This window comes from Pezoporus flaviventris, unplaced genomic scaffold (assembly GCF_033815535.1).
Source record: "Pezoporus flaviventris isolate CSIRO_AGI_PZ_B2104156 unplaced genomic scaffold, CSIRO_AGI_Pfla_v1 ptg000001l, whole genome shotgun sequence".
NCBI lineage: Eukaryota > Metazoa > Chordata > Aves > Psittaciformes > Psittacidae > Pezoporus > Pezoporus flaviventris.
The window spans coordinates 59927091-59944523 of NW_026892549.1; the positions used below are offsets into that span (position 1 = coordinate 59927091).

A 17433-nucleotide genomic window follows, 5' to 3' on the forward strand; every position below is an offset into this window, starting at 1 on the left:
TGTTATAATGAATTTAACTACATATTGCTAATATCGATGTGGAAATTGTGATGTGTTTTATACGGTACTAATGACATTTAGCGACTGCAATTGGTTTGAAAGTCTCTTAATCAAGATTTTTTAGTTTTGGAATTACTACACAGATGGGTCCTGCAACAGAAGACAGCAACTCATGGGTTTCTGCCTGGTAGGATATTAAAAAGCTACTCCAGACCATACTGTATGCATGTGCGATCCTTACTTCATGTACAGAACCATAACAACATTATGATAGATTTTAAAAGTAGGTTTGGTAACAAACATGTACATGATCTATTTTTCAATTATCTACACACTCCAAAGTGAGTTTAGAAAAACATAAAAATACCCATTAGAATCTTATATTAAAATCCAGTACCAAGAAATGGCATAGTCTTCAAAACTTTTTACTCCAATTGATCTTGCATCCAGAACATTATTGATGCTGCTGAGAAAACACAAGACTGTGTTTTCTCACAGTCTTTCACACAAAACAGCAGAGAAGGGGAAAATAGCTCAGTGAAGCAAAAGGAGAGGTAAGAAAAAGTACCCCTGAGCTCCAGACAGACTGAGGATGGACAGTAGCTGGAAAAGGGAGGCTAGGCTATTGCAGCGTTTTTCTCCCATCCTGTTTGCTAGCCAGGACTGGAGATGCTTGCTATCCATCTGCAAGGGAGGTGCTGTCTGGCATCAGAGCCCAGGACATTGCCTTTTGACCTTTAGACAAGTGCTAAAAACAGGAGCATGCTGATGAGGTGACACGCCAAAGTACTAGGACCGTCCACGGTAGTAGAAAGGCTGCTGTAGGAAGGAAGAGCTGAGGCCATTACTGGCTGGCCCAAGTCCTGCTGCATGAGAATTTTAATTTGAACCTCCTTTAACTTTCCTTGGTACTAATTTTGGCTAGGAAAACCAAGCGGAATGTTTTGAAAACTGACAGTCATTCTGGGCAGACTAAAGCTTCTGTCTCCTTGCTCACATCTGCATATCACAGTGCTGCTTTTCCCTACTGGATCTTTGCAAGTGCTCAGGCACAGAAACCATCTGGGTACCCTCAGCCATTTGCTACAACAGATTCTGATCTTTGTTTTTCAATTCCTGAATTATTTCAGTCTCAGAATCCAACACACAAGCACTTAAGAAGGGTAAAAGCTACTTTGCAGCTTCCCTGAGATTGGTTACATTTCTTGTTTTCCCTCTTCCATCTTTGAAGGCAGTCTGGTTTGCCACGGTTAGCACACCATTCTTCGTGGAGAAGTCTGGGAAGCATCTCTTAAGAACTATTCAAAATACCAAAAGAAAGCAGAAATGGAATGCAACGGAAAAAGGAAGCAATGGAAAAAAGACAGAAGGAGGAGGAGATTATAAAAGAGAGAGACAAGGACAGATGTTCATGTACTCATTTATGTTGCCCTGCTCTTTGCTGCATCAAGTCCTGGTTTTCATTCCAAAGAGAAGGGCAGGTCAGTCCTCCTGCACAGCTGTACTTCACCTTTACCTAATGGTTCTGCACTTTCCTTATCAGGTTCCAACAAGCACTGATGCCTGGGCTCAATATTCAGTCTGCAGTATCTACCCTCCCAGTTCTTCTCAGGAAATTAGTAACTAACATAGCTCTTTTCCTCCCTTTGTAATCTTCACCTCTGGCTGTAGTCTAAAAGAAGATAATAGTGTCTTTGCAAATGATTTTCTGTCTTTTGTGTCAGTACATCATTTTTCATACAGATTTTTTTTTTTTTATTGTTTAATCCATTATTTTCTCTTTTTGATAGCCTGCGCCTGGTTTACACAATCTCTATTTTAAAGCATGGAAAAATAAACAGCAGTTCCTTATATGCATGCGCTTCTAGGTCAGTGACAGATACTCTTGAGCTCTGAGACCTGTGCTTGTCTACTCAGAAACACCTGCTGACCATAGTGACAAAACCAGTTTTTTGTTCCCTTAATTCTTCTGCCTCCCTGCATAAGCAGTACTATCTGCAGCACTGAAAAGCAAGCTGCGCAGTAACTGGGCTCAAGTACCACCTGAACTTCAACAGCTGCCCAGATGAGCCTTCCTACAGTCGTGGCATTTCCTTCATGACAACAGCTTGGGTTGGGTTGTGTGCTCGCATGTTTTGGAAGGCACAGTTTGCGCTGTAAAGCATTTCTTACCAGTCATTTCTACATGCACTATGCAAAATGCAAGAGATGGCAACTCTCCTGGGTGCGCAGGCACGACTCGCAGCTGACTGCCCACAGCGTGGCTCATCTGGGATGCAGATGTATCAGTATGTATCGGCCTTGGAAGTACCGCATTCCTAACTCGCCCACGTGTTGGTTTGGGTCCGATTTATTTCTTCTAGTTTACGCTCTCCCCTCTTTCTCTGATGTGGGAAACGGAGTGCTGCATCGCCTTAAAACACAGCACTGCACTGCCACTAGTTGTGACGCGAGAAAGTTACCGTCCAGTTCATTAAGGGAAAAAACACGACTCTTCAATTTGCTTGCCATTTATTATTCACTAGATACAGAGAATCCCTCCTGCTCAAATACCAGGGAGTCACCAGTTACGGGGGAAACGGTAACGCAGAGACCAAACGGAGAAGGATGTTTCTCCCGAGTTACAGCTTGGCGTTAACGTGAATTGCCATGAATGGATCTTCAGCGTGGTTACTAATCTGGAAATTAGCCATTCCATCCCCAGAAACATACACCTGACTTCCAGTGCATCGGTTGTCCTCCTTGTCTCCGGAAATAACATCACAGTAGGTACCAGCAGGCAGCCCCGTTTGCAAATTGACGTTCATATCCCTACGCGAAAAGAAGAGGACCCTCTTTATCCAATGTTTCCCAAACAGGTAATTCAAACCGGGTATAGAGGCTTTCTGAACCTGATGCTACTCCCTCACTTTGAACATTTGGCAATGTAGAGGCTGAGCTTTCTGATCCTAGCCCCGCTCTGCTCCCTGCACTCCCATTTTGGCTCTCTAGACCTGGCATGCGAGCCAAGGATCTCTGGTGCAGGCCGGCGTGAGCGCCCTCATCAGGAGAAAAGACCGTTCTCCCTCCCATCAGCAGTGCTCATCAGGGATGCTATGCTCCTCTCTGAGGACACGGTCTTCTCCCACTGACTTACCAGTCATCATTATTGAAAACGATGAAGCCTTGATTGCCACGGCCAAAAGCTACTTGGTTGCTGCCATTGTCCCACCAGTTGGAGAAAGGCTGACCGTCCACCACGTTACGGAAGACAACCATGTTCCTGAAAATGCAAGGGATCGCTGTCACTGGGGCTGCGAGGGCTCTAAAGCCACGAGGAATACGAAGCAAAAGCAACAGCTCTTACTTCTTTTCGTCTCCCCAGAGACCTACCTGATTTGACGCCAGCGATGTTCACAAACCCAGTCATTGCCACAGGTAGTGTCTGCGTTGATCGTAACAGCCTTTGTTGACCCATCTGAGTTACTTGGTGGTCCAACCCAGTCATTGACGTCCTGCAGTTCAAAGGAGAAGGTTAAAACTTCTCACCGAAAAATTCAGAGAGCCTGTCTGTAGACAAAAGCTAGGGGGGGGCGTCCACCTGCTAGATCCCACGTGGGACAGAGAGATCACTTCACTAATCTAAACACACCAGACTGCTTCTCTGGCCCTCTTCTGATCCTCCTTCACCATGAACCTCTGTTCAGCATGACGAGCTTACCTGTCCGTTTACAAAATTTCGTGGCCAGCGGAAACTTGACATCACACGTGTGAACCCATACGGATGAGCGAGCATGAAACCGACTGCCATTTTGTAAAGCCTGTTGGTTGGACAAAGAGAGTCATGAGACGTGGGACGAGAAACCGTGCCAGAAAACAGAGACACAAACGAGCAGATGGAAGAAGCATCGCCCGGACAAGAGCGGTCCTTTACCTGGCATCCCAGAAGGTCAGAATGGAAGCCCCACCGGCCCCGTGCCCCCGCTGGTTGTCGTGATTATCCACAAAGACCAGGGCTCTGTCGGAAGGCACAAAGCCCCAGCCTTCTCCCCAGTTCCTGGCCAAAAACACAGAGACTTGAAGTTACCCTGTCCACCGGTGTATCCAGGCTACCCCAGCGCGTAAGTCGCAGCATCCTCATCCTTACTTTAAGTAAGCCATCTTTTCTCCATTCCACTTGCGGATCACCGTCCCCAGTTTGGCACCGTATTTGAATTCCGTCACTCGGCCGTTTCCAAAGTACTCGCTGCCTGTGATCGGCTCTCCACCCAAGTCAATTACCTGGTACACAGAGGGGAAACTCTGCCTCTCTTCTTGTCTCACAGAGACAAAAAAGGCAGTGTACAGCCCCCAGCATTAGCTCTTGCTTTGCGCTTGGAGAGAAAAGATTCAAGTATGTTTATTTCTCCTGTGCAGGTCAGCTCAGAGTTGACAGAATACACGGTGAACATGTGTGAGAGAACACAAAGAGGTGAAGTTCAACGGCAAGAAGACGTGGAGGCGTTTTTAGAGAAGTACTTGGGACTGCAGGGCTGCTCCAAAGAAAAGCTTATCTCTGTCTACAGCAAAGGCCACCGAAGGAGGGAGGTACAAGAGGTAATAAAGACAAAGACAAACCATTGAGGAGAAAACATGGAGATTACCTCTTGGTAAATGAAAGGTCTTGTTCCTGCAGAAAACCACTGAGTATTTAGATCTTTCAGCTTGTCCAGAAATGCTTTAATGTCCCCAGGCCACATATGCTTGGCAGCATCAATTCGGAAGCCTGCTACGCCAATATCAATGAGATGGTTCATGTACTCAGCAACTTCTGAGCGGACATAGTCCTTCTCCAGGGCCAGATCAAGAAGGCCAGACAAGCGACAGTCCCGGACCTGGAAAGTGAGGGGAAAAAAAACCCCGAAACAGTTAGGAGGTGCCACTCTGTCAGCTTGTAACACCTTCCAGTGAAATGCTTACATGTTTCGAGCCATAAAATCAATTCTGTTTGTTTTGTATCTCTCATTTGCCATATGACCTCATGCTCGGCATATAAAGCTGTGGGAAGAAGAAGGAAGGGGGGACGCTGCAAGAGAGGAGGGCTTGTGATGTAGCCCCACTGTCCTGGAGATGGCTGAACCGCTGCCTACGGTCGGCAAGTGCTGACTAAATTCATCGTTCCGCTTTGCCTGCGTGTGTGGCTTTTGCCTTCCCTGTTCAGCTTGTCTCTATCGCAACCCCGAAGGAAGAGCGGTAACCTTGAGAAAAGAACTGCCACACATGTCATCAGCCAAAACAAGTCAGCCGCCCAGCCAGGGTCCCACTTTGCGCTGCTGTCAGTTTTCCATGGGAGCTCCCGATCAATATCAGCTGAGTTTACGAGCTGTAAGAAAGAGCTCACCGGCTGAGCTGAGTACACTGGGCCCACTGCAGGAGCCAGATCCTGCACATGCCTACGGGCAACATGCGAGGAGGGCTCTTGATTTCTCACTACTTGGAATGTTTGGCACCACAAGTGCCTTTCTTGTACCCATGCTCACTACTTCATTCACCTGTCAGGTGACCAAACACAGCTTCTGTGAGAAACAGCTCCCTTTCTTTGGCCTTACTGTAATGTTTACACAGCAGGGTTTAAGAAAAGCAGAACAAAGCAAAACACAAAAACCAACAAACAAACAAATTGGAAAAGGAAAAAAAGAAAAAGCTTTCCAACTTTTGTCTGAGAAAGTTACCTGATAGATATCACTGTAACTTTCAATTTCTCCACTTCCACTTTTACATTTGCCATCATTGAAATCCCAGCCAGAGTATGGCACAGCTGGAAAATCTCTGTTGCCAGCATTAAAGTAGCTTCCGCAGGTAGAATGAGTGCCTGAGCCACCCCCGGAGCCACACATGTGGTTGACCACAGCATCCACATAAATGCGCACCTGGAAAAGCAACAAGTGCATTTCAGTATGGTTTGCAGAGATGGTGAAGGGAGAGACAGAGCTCCACCACATCACCATTCACTTGAATTTGCTGGTCCCCTACAGTTCGTTCTCAGTTTATGCCTCCTTTGAGGGCAGCAGCACTAAACTCCCTCCACTGACACGGCACTCCTTGCCGTACCAGATACAGATTGTCAATGCACTTACTCCAACATTGTTGCATCTGGTCACCATGTCTCTGAACTCGTCTTCATTTCCCGACCGAGTGCAGAGTTTGTAGCTGATGGGCTGGTATCTTTCCCACCAGGGTCTGTTTGGGTTAGTAATGACAATGTTTTCATTTGGAGGCGAAACCTGTGGAGGAAACGGTGCGCTTTGAGGGGAAATCCACTGGGTTTATTTCAAGGTTTTAAGGGTCACACCTGCCCTCAGCACCTCCGCCCCTCAGGGGCAGGCTCGCGCCTAACCCAGTCTCTCTCACCCACAGTGTGAGCTCAGCTCTGCGAGGTGTCTCTCTTGCAGGCTGGCAAGAAAGAAGTTTGCTTTCGTTCCTGTGGGCTGCCCAGGTCCAGCGTGGGCCTGCTTCCAAGGACACGCGCATGGCAGGGCTGAAGCCGCAGGAATTCTTTTCACTGCAATAGTGACTACCTTAGGAACGCCAAACCTCAATGCTTATGCACATCCCTTGGAAGAAGGTAAAGAGGGAAACCGAGCTATTCAGGGGAAGTCCTTCAGAGGAAAGAGTGCCCCTTTCTAACTGATCTGCTAGAGAAACAAGATCAGGCACTGGCCCAGCAGGCTGTGGGGTTATGGCTTCCGTCCTCCCCTTCCCAACACCAAAGTGACTTGGAGCTGGCTGGCTCTAATTCAGGCATTCTGATTTATTAATCAAATGCCGTGCTGCCGTTTCCCGACCTACTCACAGGAAACAGCTTACCTGAACTCCTCCGAATCCATAAGGAGCTAAATAGCGCTCACACTCAAGAGCAATATCGGCCCAGCGCCATTCAAAGAGATGTACGATAGACGTCCTCCCGGCCTGAGTGTTGGGGTTGTACTGCCCCCAGCAGAACCCTACAGCTGCGAGCAGGAGGAGGACTTGCATGATGCCGTCAGTGTGGGGCTGCGGTCTCTCTGCTGGCAATTTATACGCCTGCAAGATGAAACGCTTCCTACTGCAGCTGTCAAAATTCACACAGATCAGATACTATCGGTTATTATTTGGCTAGCTGGCTCGATACCCTTCTTCCGTTTTGTTTCTTCCTGGATTGCCCAACAGCTGGAGATAAAACACCTTTTCACAATGATTGTACTTTATCATAAACCCAAATTCAGAATCATACTCTTTCCAATCATGCAAGCATAGATCTCCAAGGGATTCCAAGAAGTAATGCACAGACCCTCAAGGGGAGCTCTGCAAGGTAACAGGAAGGGAAGGGGATAAAAAGACACCTGGAACTTCAACAGTGCTAGGAGAAGGAATGACTTTGCCAGCATTCACAGGCGTCCAGTGCTCAGGATCAGTCCGAGCTCAAACCAGGCTACCTCTCAAGTCACTAACAGAAGTATCACACAACACGTCACGGGGGGAAGGGCTGCACCGGGTGAGCCACACTGGTAACCAGAAACTGACCTCTTTTCGTGCCTGAAGGTTTTCTGGCATCACTGCCCAGTCTTTGCTAGGGACTTGTTGCTGGTTTTCCTCCCTCGGTTGTACAGAGCAGATGTTGTCCTACATGATTAAACGTGATCGGGCTGCACGTGGTTCCCTCTCCAACAGAGACTCTGCGTAAGGCTGACCAGCAGGTTCAGTGACCAGTGGTTCACCTGAGTCAAGGAAGGAAACCCAAAGTCAGCTGTAAAGTGATTACTCGCTCTACTCACAGCAAGAATTAAACAACACTGAGAGAACATGGAAAGCAGAGAGACCCTGACATTCGATGAATATCTGTGAGGAAACCAAAGAATCTGCTAAATGGCACATCCACTCCAAGATAAAAGAAACCTCAGTGCACTTTGTACCCCAACTGCCACAGGCATGTTCTTTCTGAAAGTAGCCACGCCACTGAACATGTCACATGCCTTCTTCTCCTTGCCAGAATCGGTCTTCAAGGACAAAAGGCAGAAGCAGGACCCATTTGCCCACCTGTTCATTTACATGTCACGGGCCTTACGAAAGGTTTCTTTTTCCACTACAACTATGACAGACTAAATTACTGCAAACGACCTTGCCTACTCGCTGACAGCAAGGAACCTGTAAGATGATTACACATCTCGTGATTACCAGCCAAGTGAGAACAGACCCCTCCCTACCATTCCTCTGTACTAACGAGAGCAACCAAAAATGTGCCCCCAGGTAATTTCTACATCACTGGTCCCGGTGTGCTTCCACTGATGTCATGGCATACCGCTGTCTAACATTGTGTTTCCAACGACCTGCGTTTTCTGCTGAAACACGCTGTTATCTGCCAAAAAGAGGAACCACCTGTCCTTGATAGCCCGAGGCAACGGGTAGAAATTGATTTCAGGGGTGTTCTAACACAACGCAGATGGGAACCCAACCCTCTGCCGCCCCTGTCTGAAAACTGTGTGGTTTAATCCATTTGATCTCCCCATAGTGTTGGAAGCCTGGTGGCGGGGGATCCCTGGAGGATGTGGGTTCCAGGCTTCAAAATGAGACCCTCTCATTACCAGGCTTTGACACTGCAAATGTCAAACATGACTTTACTTGCTAACTTCAGTAAACCTGCTTTTAAGCGGGCCTGCTCCTCTATGTCCCTATGTGGCCGTATTACAGCTCTGACCTCCGATACCATGCTAACAACGGCAGCGTTTTCCCAGTGCTGTGCTGCAGCGTCAGTGTGTACGCAAGACCTACCAGCATGTGACTGAGCAGTAAACCCTGACACAAGAACAAAGCTCAGAGGAGAGAGGAAAGAGTGACTTGGCCAGGAGCCTCATGGAAAATAATGCAGGTGTTGATTGTCCACAGGTGTTGCAAAGAATGCTGACTTGATCTTAGCACAAAGAGGGCTGGAGGGTGGCCTTTATTTTAGGTAAACAGCCATGTCATTGGGGTGCATCAGCTCCTAGGGTAACACTCTATCCCTGACATCATTCAAACAATATCAATATCTTCCTGGTTTAGCCAGACAGGCGTGGGGAGGAGCGTACACATGGCTCAGCACAACAGAGATTCTAAAAACTAAAGAGCTAACAAAAGACTTTCCAAAGACGGCAATGGGCTTTAGCTGGTTTCAGCCCACATACTTCTTTCCAGCAACAGGAGATGCCCAGCATCCTGACAGCGAGGGCATTACAGACACCACTAACGGAGATCACGTCGATACTGTGACTGAACTGTATGTCACAATTGTTCTGTTTTGCCAGGTGTCACGCTTGTATGACGATTTCAGCATATTTTGCATCACACGGCTGAGTCAGAAAAAGGATCTAGCGTCAGTTGTCTTCAAATAAGCAGACTGGGTATTAAACGTTACACCCTGCACGTGTGGAACAGCTAACAGAAGCTGGTCTGAGAGTATTCGACTCTGACCCAGTCAGACCAATCCCAGTGTTATCATCCACCCCGCTGCTGTTTAGCTTCACCAAGCAAATAAGCAATATTGCTGTGTTCTATCATAACGACGGTTTGAAAGGTGTGTAAAGGCAGTTAAGCGTGCCTGCGCCTTAAGTGCACCATCCAAGCATCCCTAGACGGATTATTAAAAAGGAATCCGTACAAGACTAAGGCAGATGGCAGTCTTAAGGCTGCTCACAGAGAGATCTTAGACTTCACTTACCATCTTCACAAAAGAAAAGAACATGTCTACATTGACTGCTGCTCTCCAGACAGGTGAGCATCTTAATACACTCCAAGGCTGAGATTGCCCTCCTTCTCAGGAAAGAAACAGTGCTCAGATTGCAGTGGTATCTGCCACAGCAAGTCCCCTGACAACCCCAGGAAAGGGTAGCAAACAGTGGTCTCAGACACAGCTATTACAGGAAAAGATAAAGCTGTCCTAGCTGAAGGACCTAAAAAGTCATGCCACAGGGAAGACACAGCCATCACCTTGATGGTCAGTTTTCAGCTGCCGAAATACTGCCACTGTCACGCCGCTACATGAGATGTCACGCTTTTAGACCAGCTTTCCTGAAGAATGGCTTCAGGGATGTTGCAGCACAAAGTCGATGTGGACCCATCCCTTTGCCAGCCCCGTTTGCACAACAAAGAGAGGAGCCTGTCTGCTTCCATGGAGCAGAAGGGCTCCCTGCCCTGACCCTGGTGGCAAGAGACAGGTTTGCAAAGAGCTCTTACCATCCTGCCACATGGCTCTCCCACCCTTTGACATCGCCCCAGGGAGCAGCCTCAGGGGCTGTGTTTTGCCCGCAGGTCCCCTGCCCTCAGCAAGGCGGTGCTGGCCCCAGCGAGCAAGGGGCGGAAGGTCTAGCCTCTGGGATCCGCACACTACCTGGCCCCTTCCTCCCACAACATCGCTGCCTTGCCAGGCACTCAGAGCCCTTGGGCACGCTGAGAGCCGATATCCACCCTCCAGCAGCCGCACGCTCTCCCTCTCCCACCACAAAAGGCAGGTGTACCCTTAAGAGTACACCTTGACCTCAAAAAGAAGACGTCCAGGCATTCCTCTGACAGTGGCCCCTCAGGACTGCGTCGCAACGAGTACTGTGGCCACGCAGACATTCTGACTTAGAGCAGATTCACACTGAGCTCGGCATTTCCTCACGGCCGACAATGAAGTCGGGAAAGCCGCCAAGTCTGTGCTCCTTCTGCGTAGTTCTCAGAGATGTTACTGGATAGGCAAGCCAAGCCCTCCACAGAGACAAGCATATGCTGGCGTTGATGCCACTGTCAAGAGCTCTAACCGATGCTTGAGTAAATGGTGCCCTTCTCAGGCACCTTTGGAACGGCCACAGTGAACATTTGTCCCCAGCAGGACGCTGGGGCTAACCAGATAAGGTCTGTGCTTTAGATTTGTACAGGCACAAGATGAATGTGAACCAGGCAGCCCGCTGGCTTGACTGGTGTCATGGGCTGCAATAAATGAATGGGCATGGCCCAGCTTCCTCTGCCGACGCAGAGCCCGGGCTTCGCTTTGCCGCAAGAAACAGATGCAACTCTCCTGGGTGCGTAGGCACTACTCGCAGCTGACTGCCCACAGCGTGGCTCATCTGGGATGCAGATGTATCAGTATGTATCGGCCTTGGAAGTACCGCATTCCTAACTCGCCCACGTGTTGGTTTGGGTCCGATTTATTTCTTCTAGTTTACGCTCTCCCCTCTTTCTCTGATGTGGGAAACGGAGTGCTGCATCGCCTTAAAACACAGCACTGCACTGCCACTAGTTGTGACGCGAGAAAGTTACCGTCCAGTTCATTAAGGGAAAAAACACGACTCTTCAATTTGCTTGCCATTTATTATTCACTAGATACAGAGAATCCCTCCTGCTCAAATACCAGGGAGTCACCAGTTACGGGGGAAACGGTAACGCAGAGACCAAACGGAGAAGGATGTTTCTCCCGAGTTACAGCTTGGCGTTAACGTGAATTGCCATGAATGGATCTTCAGCGTGGTTACTAATCTGGAAATTAGCCATTCCATCCCCAGAAACATACACCTGACTTCCAGTGCATCGGTTGTCCTCCTTGTCTCCGGAAATAACATCACAGTAGGTACCAGCAGGCAGCCCCGTTTGCAAATTGACGTTCATATCCCTACGCGAAAAGAAGAGGACCCTCTTTATCCAATGTTTCCCAAACAGGTAATTCAAACCGGGTATAGAGGCTTTCTGAACCTGATGCTACTCCCTCACTTTGAACATTTGGCAATGTAGAGGCTGAGCTTTCTGATCCTAGCCCCGCTCTGCTCCCTGCACTCCCATTTTGGCTCTCTAGACCTGGCATGCGAGCCAAGGATCTCTGGTGCAGGCCGGCGTGAGCGCCCTCATCAGGAGAAAAGACCGTTCTCCCTCCCATCAGCAGTGCTCATCAGGGATGCTATGCTCCTCTCTGAGGACACGGTCTTCTCCCACTGACTTACCAGTCATCATTATTGAAAACGATGAAGCCTTGATTGCCACGGCCAAAAGCTACTTGGTTGCTGCCATTGTCCCACCAGTTGGAGAAAGGCTGACCGTCCACCACGTTACGGAAGACAACCATGTTCCTGAAAATGCAAGGGATCGCTGTCACTGGGGCTGCGAGGGCTCTAAAGCCACGAGGAATACGAAGCAAAAGCAACAGCTCTTACTTCTTTTCGTCTCCCCAGAGACCTACCTGATTTGACGCCAGCGATGTTCACAAACCCAGTCATTGCCACAGGTAGTGTCTGCGTTGATCGTAACAGCCTTTGTTGACCCATCTGAGTTACTTGGTGGTCCAACCCAGTCATTGACGTCCTGCAGTTCAAAGGAGAAGGTTAAAACTTCTCACCGAAAAATTCAGAGAGCCTGTCTGTAGACAAAAGCTAGGGGGGGGCGTCCACCTGCTAGATCCCACGTGGGACAGAGAGATCACTTCACTAATCTAAACACACCAGACTGCTTCTCTGGCCCTCTTCTGATCCTCCTTCACCATGAACCTCTGTTCAGCATGACGAGCTTACCTGTCCGTTTACAAAATTTCGTGGCCAGCGGAAACTTGACATCACACGTGTGAACCCATACGGATGAGCGAGCATGAAACCGACTGCCATTTTGTAAAGCCTGTTGGTTGGACAAAGAGAGTCATGAGACGTGGGACGAGAAACCGTGCCAGAAAACAGAGACACAAACGAGCAGATGGAAGAAGCATCGCCCGGACAAGAGCGGTCCTTTACCTGGCATCCCAGAAGGTCAGAATGGAAGCCCCACCGGCCCCGTGCCCCCGCTGGTTGTCGTGATTATCCACAAAGACCAGGGCTCTGTCGGAAGGCACAAAGCCCCAGCCTTCTCCCCAGTTCCTGGCCAAAAACACAGAGACTTGAAGTTACCCTGTCCACCGGTGTATCCAGGCTACCCCAGCGCGTAAGTCGCAGCATCCTCATCCTTACTTTAAGTAAGCCATCTTTTCTCCATTCCACTTGCGGATCACCGTCCCCAGTTTGGCACCGTATTTGAATTCCGTCACTCGGCCGTTTCCAAAGTACTCGCTGCCTGTGATCGGCTCTCCACCCAAGTCAATTACCTGGTACACAGAGGGGAAACTCTGCCTCTCTTCTTGTCTCACAGAGACAAAAAAGGCAGTGTACAGCCCCCAGCATTAGCTCTTGCTTTGCGCTTGGAGAGAAAAGATTCAAGTATGTTTATTTCTCCTGTGCAGGTCAGCTCAGAGTTGACAGAATACACGGTGAACATGTGTGAGAGAACACAAAGAGGTGAAGTTCAACGGCAAGAAGACGTGGAGGCGTTTTTAGAGAAGTACTTGGGACTGCAGGGCTGCTCCAAAGAAAAGCTTATCTCTGTCTACAGCAAAGGCCACCGAAGGAGGGAGGTACAAGAGGTAATAAAGACAAAGACAAACCATTGAGGAGAAAACATGGAGATTACCTCTTGGTAAATGAAAGGTCTTGTTCCTGCAGAAAACCACTGAGTATTTAGATCTTTCAGCTTGTCCAGAAATGCTTTAATGTCCCCAGGCCACATATGCTTGGCAGCATCAATTCGGAAGCCTGCTACGCCAATATCAATGAGATGGTTCATGTACTCAGCAACTTCTGAGCGGACATAGTCCTTCTCCAGGGCCAGATCAAGAAGGCCAGACAAGCGACAGTCCCGGACCTGGAAAGTGAGGGGAAAAAAAACCCCGAAACAGTTAGGAGGTGCCACTCTGTCAGCTTGTAACACCTTCCAGTGAAATGCTTACATGTTTCGAGCCATAAAATCAATTCTGTTTGTTTTGTATCTCTCATTTGCCATATGACCTCATGCTCGGCATATAAAGCTGTGGGAAGAAGAAGGAAGGGGGGACGCTGCAAGAGAGGAGGGCTTGTGATGTAGCCCCACTGTCCTGGAGATGGCTGAACCGCTGCCTACGGTCGGCAAGTGCTGACTAAATTCATCGTTCCGCTTTGCCTGCGTGTGTGGCTTTTGCCTTCCCTGTTCAGCTTGTCTCTATCGCAACCCCGAAGGAAGAGCGGTAACCTTGAGAAAAGAACTGCCACACATGTCATCAGCCAAAACAAGTCAGCCGCCCAGCCAGGGTCCCACTTTGCGCTGCTGTCAGTTTTCCATGGGAGCTCCCGATCAATATCAGCTGAGTTTACGAGCTGTAAGAAAGAGCTCACCGGCTGAGCTGAGTACACTGGGCCCACTGCAGGAGCCAGATCCTGCACATGCCTACGGGCAACATGCGAGGAGGGCTCTTGATTTCTCACTACTTGGAATGTTTGGCACCACAAGTGCCTTTCTTGTACCCATGCTCACTACTTCATTCACCTGTCAGGTGACCAAACACAGCTTCTGTGAGAAACAGCTCCCTTTCTTTGGCCTTACTGTAATGTTTACACAGCAGGGTTTAAGAAAAGCAGAACAAAGCAAAACACAAAAACCAACAAACAAACAAATTGGAAAAGGAAAAAAAGAAAAAGCTTTCCAACTTTTGTCTGAGAAAGTTACCTGATAGATATCACTGTAACTTTCAATTTCTCCACTTCCACTTTTACATTTGCCATCATTGAAATCCCAGCCAGAGTATGGCACAGCTGGAAAATCTCTGTTGCCAGCATTAAAGTAGCTTCCGCAGGTAGAATGAGTGCCTGAGCCACCCCCGGAGCCACACATGTGGTTGACCACAGCATCCACATAAATGCGCACCTGGAAAAGCAACAAGTGCATTTCAGTATGGTTTGCAGAGATGGTGAAGGGAGAGACAGAGCTCCACCACATCACCATTCACTTGAATTTGCTGGTCCCCTACAGTTCGTTCTCAGTTTATGCCTCCTTTGAGGGCAGCAGCACTAAACTCCCTCCACTGACACGGCACTCCTTGCCGTACCAGATACAGATTGTCAATGCACTTACTCCAACATTGTTGCATCTGGTCACCATGTCTCTGAACTCGTCTTCATTTCCCGACCGAGTGCAGAGTTTGTAGCTGATGGGCTGGTATCTTTCCCACCAGGGTCTGTTTGGGTTAGTAATGACAATGTTTTCATTTGGAGGCGAAACCTGTGGAGGAAACGGTGCGCTTTGAGGGGAAATCCACTGGGTTTATTTCAAGGTTTTAAGGGTCACACCTGCCCTCAGCACCTCCGCCCCTCAGGGGCAGGCTCGCGCCTAACCCAGTCTCTCTCACCCACAGTGTGAGCTCAGCTCTGCGAGGTGTCTCTCTTGCAGGCTGGCAAGAAAGAAGTTTGCTTTCGTTCCTGTGGGCTGCCCAGGTCCAGCGTGGGCCTGCTTCCAAGGACACGCGCATGGCAGGGCTGAAGCCGCAGGAATTCTTTTCACTGCAATAGTGACTACCTTAGGAACGCCAAACCTCAATGCTTATGCACATCCCTTGGAAGAAGGTAAAGAGGGAAACCGAGCTATTCAGGGGAAGTCCTTCAGAGGAAAGAGTGCCCCTTTCTAACTGATCTGCTAGAGAAACAAGATCAGGCACTGGCCCAGCAGGCTGTGGGGTTATGGCTTCCGTCCTCCCCTTCCCAACACCAAAGTGACTTGGAGCTGGCTGGCTCTAATTCAGGCATTCTGATTTATTAATCAAATGCCGTGCTGCCGTTTCCCGACCTACTCACAGGAAACAGCTTACCTGAACTCCTCCGAATCCATAAGGAGCTAAATAGCGCTCACACTCAAGAGCAATATCGGCCCAGCGCCATTCAAAGAGATGTACGATAGACGTCCTCCCGGCCTGAGTGTTGGGGTTGTACTGCCCCCAGCAGAACCCTACAGCTGCGAGCAGGAGGAGGACTTGCATGATGCCGTCAGTGTGGGGCTGCGGTCTCTCTGCTGGCAATTTATACGCCTGCAAGATGAAACGCTTCCTACTGCAGCTGTCAAAATTCACACAGATCAGATACTATCGGTTATTATTTGGCTAGCTGGCTCGATACCCTTCTTCCGTTTTGTTTCTTCCTGGATTGCCCAACAGCTGGAGATAAAACACCTTTTCACAATGATTGTACTTTATCATAAACCCAAATTCAGAATCATACTCTTTCCAATCATGCAAGCATAGATCTCCAAGGGATTCCAAGAAGTAATGCACAGACCCTCAAGGGGAGCTCTGCAAGGTAACAGGAAGGGAAGGGGATAAAAAGACACCTGGAACTTCAACAGTGCTAGGAGAAGGAATGACTTTGCCAGCATTCACAGGCGTCCAGTGCTCAGGATCAGTCCGAGCTCAAACCAGGCTACCTCTCAAGTCACTAACAGAAGTATCACACAACACGTCACGGGGGGAAGGGCTGCACCGGGTGAGCCACACTGGTAACCAGAAACTGACCTCTTTTCGTGCCTGAAGGTTTTCTGGCATCACTGCCCAGTCTTTGCTAGGGACTTGTTGCTGGTTTTCCTCCCTCGGTTGTACAGAGCAGATGTTGTCCTACATGATTAAACGTGATCGGGCTGCACGTGGTTCCCTCTCCAACAGAGACTCTGCGTAAGGCTGACCAGCAGGTTCAGTGACCAGTGGTTCACCTGAGTCAAGGAAGGAAACCCAAAGTCAGCTGTAAAGTGATTACTCGCTCTACTCACAGCAAGAATTAAACAACACTGAGAGAACATGGAAAGCAGAGAGACCCTGACATTCGATGAATATCTGTGAGGAAACCAAAGAATCTGCTAAATGGCACATCCACTCCAAGATAAAAGAAACCTCAGTGCACTTTGTACCCCAACTGCCACAGGCATGTTCTTTCTGAAAGTAGCCACGCCACTGAACATGTCACATGCCTTCTTCTCCTTGCCAGAATCGGTCTTCAAGGACAAAAGGCAGAAGCAGGACCCATTTGCCCACCTGTTCATTTACATGTCACGGGCCTTACGAAAGGTTTCTTTTTCCACTACAACTATGACAGACTAAATTACTGCAAACGACCTTGCCTACTCGCTGACAGCAAGGAACCTGTAAGATGATTACACATCTCGTGATTACCAGCCAAGTGAGAACAGACCCCTCCCTACCATTCCTCTGTACTAACGAGAGCAACCAAAAATGTGCCCCCAGGTAATTTCTACATCACTGGTCCCGGTGTGCTTCCACTGATGTCATGGCATACCGCTGTCTAACATTGTGTTTCCAACGACCTGCGTTTTCTGCTGAAACACGCTGTTATCTGCCAAAAAGAGGAACCACCTGTCCTTGATAGCCCGAGGCAACGGGTAGAAATTGATTTCAGGGGTGTTCTAACACAACGCAGATGGGAACCCAACCCTCTGCCGCCCCTGTCTGAAAACTGTGTGGTTTAATCCATTTGATCTCCCCATAGTGTTGGAAGCCTGGTGGCGGGGGATCCCTGGAGGATGTGGGTTCCAGGCTTCAAAATGAGACCCTCTCATTACCAGGCTTTGACACTGCAAATGTCAAACATGACTTTACTTGCTAAC

General features: G+C 48.7%; 3 protein-coding genes across 11 annotated transcripts in view; 1 reads left to right on the forward strand and 2 right to left on the reverse strand.

Moving 5' to 3' along the window:
* Positions 1 to 17433, forward strand: part of LOC133273098 (collagen alpha-1(XI) chain) — a 472710-nt gene that overhangs the window by 142606 nt on the left and 312671 nt on the right. The gene's annotated exons all lie outside the window — the stretch shown is intronic.
* LOC133272975 (pancreatic alpha-amylase) lies at positions 2495 to 7014 on the reverse strand. Its single transcript, XM_061460797.1, has 10 exons — positions 6826 to 7014; positions 6096 to 6242; positions 5691 to 5888; positions 4623 to 4853; positions 4127 to 4260; positions 3914 to 4036; positions 3701 to 3800; positions 3373 to 3494; positions 3137 to 3262; positions 2495 to 2811 (listed from the first exon to the last, which is right to left on the reverse strand). The coding sequence occupies exons 1-10, from the start codon at positions 6991 to 6993 to the stop codon at positions 2622 to 2624; spliced, it is 1539 nt and encodes a 512-aa protein (XP_061316781.1). The 5' UTR covers positions 6994 to 7014; the 3' UTR covers positions 2495 to 2621.
* Positions 11304 to 15822, reverse strand: AMY2A (amylase alpha 2A). Its single transcript, XM_061460809.1, has 10 exons — positions 15635 to 15822; positions 14905 to 15051; positions 14500 to 14697; positions 13432 to 13662; positions 12936 to 13069; positions 12723 to 12845; positions 12510 to 12609; positions 12182 to 12303; positions 11946 to 12071; positions 11304 to 11620 (listed from the first exon to the last, which is right to left on the reverse strand). Exons 1-10 carry the CDS (start codon positions 15800 to 15802, stop codon positions 11431 to 11433), a joined length of 1539 nt encoding a protein of 512 aa, XP_061316793.1. The 5' UTR covers positions 15803 to 15822; the 3' UTR covers positions 11304 to 11430.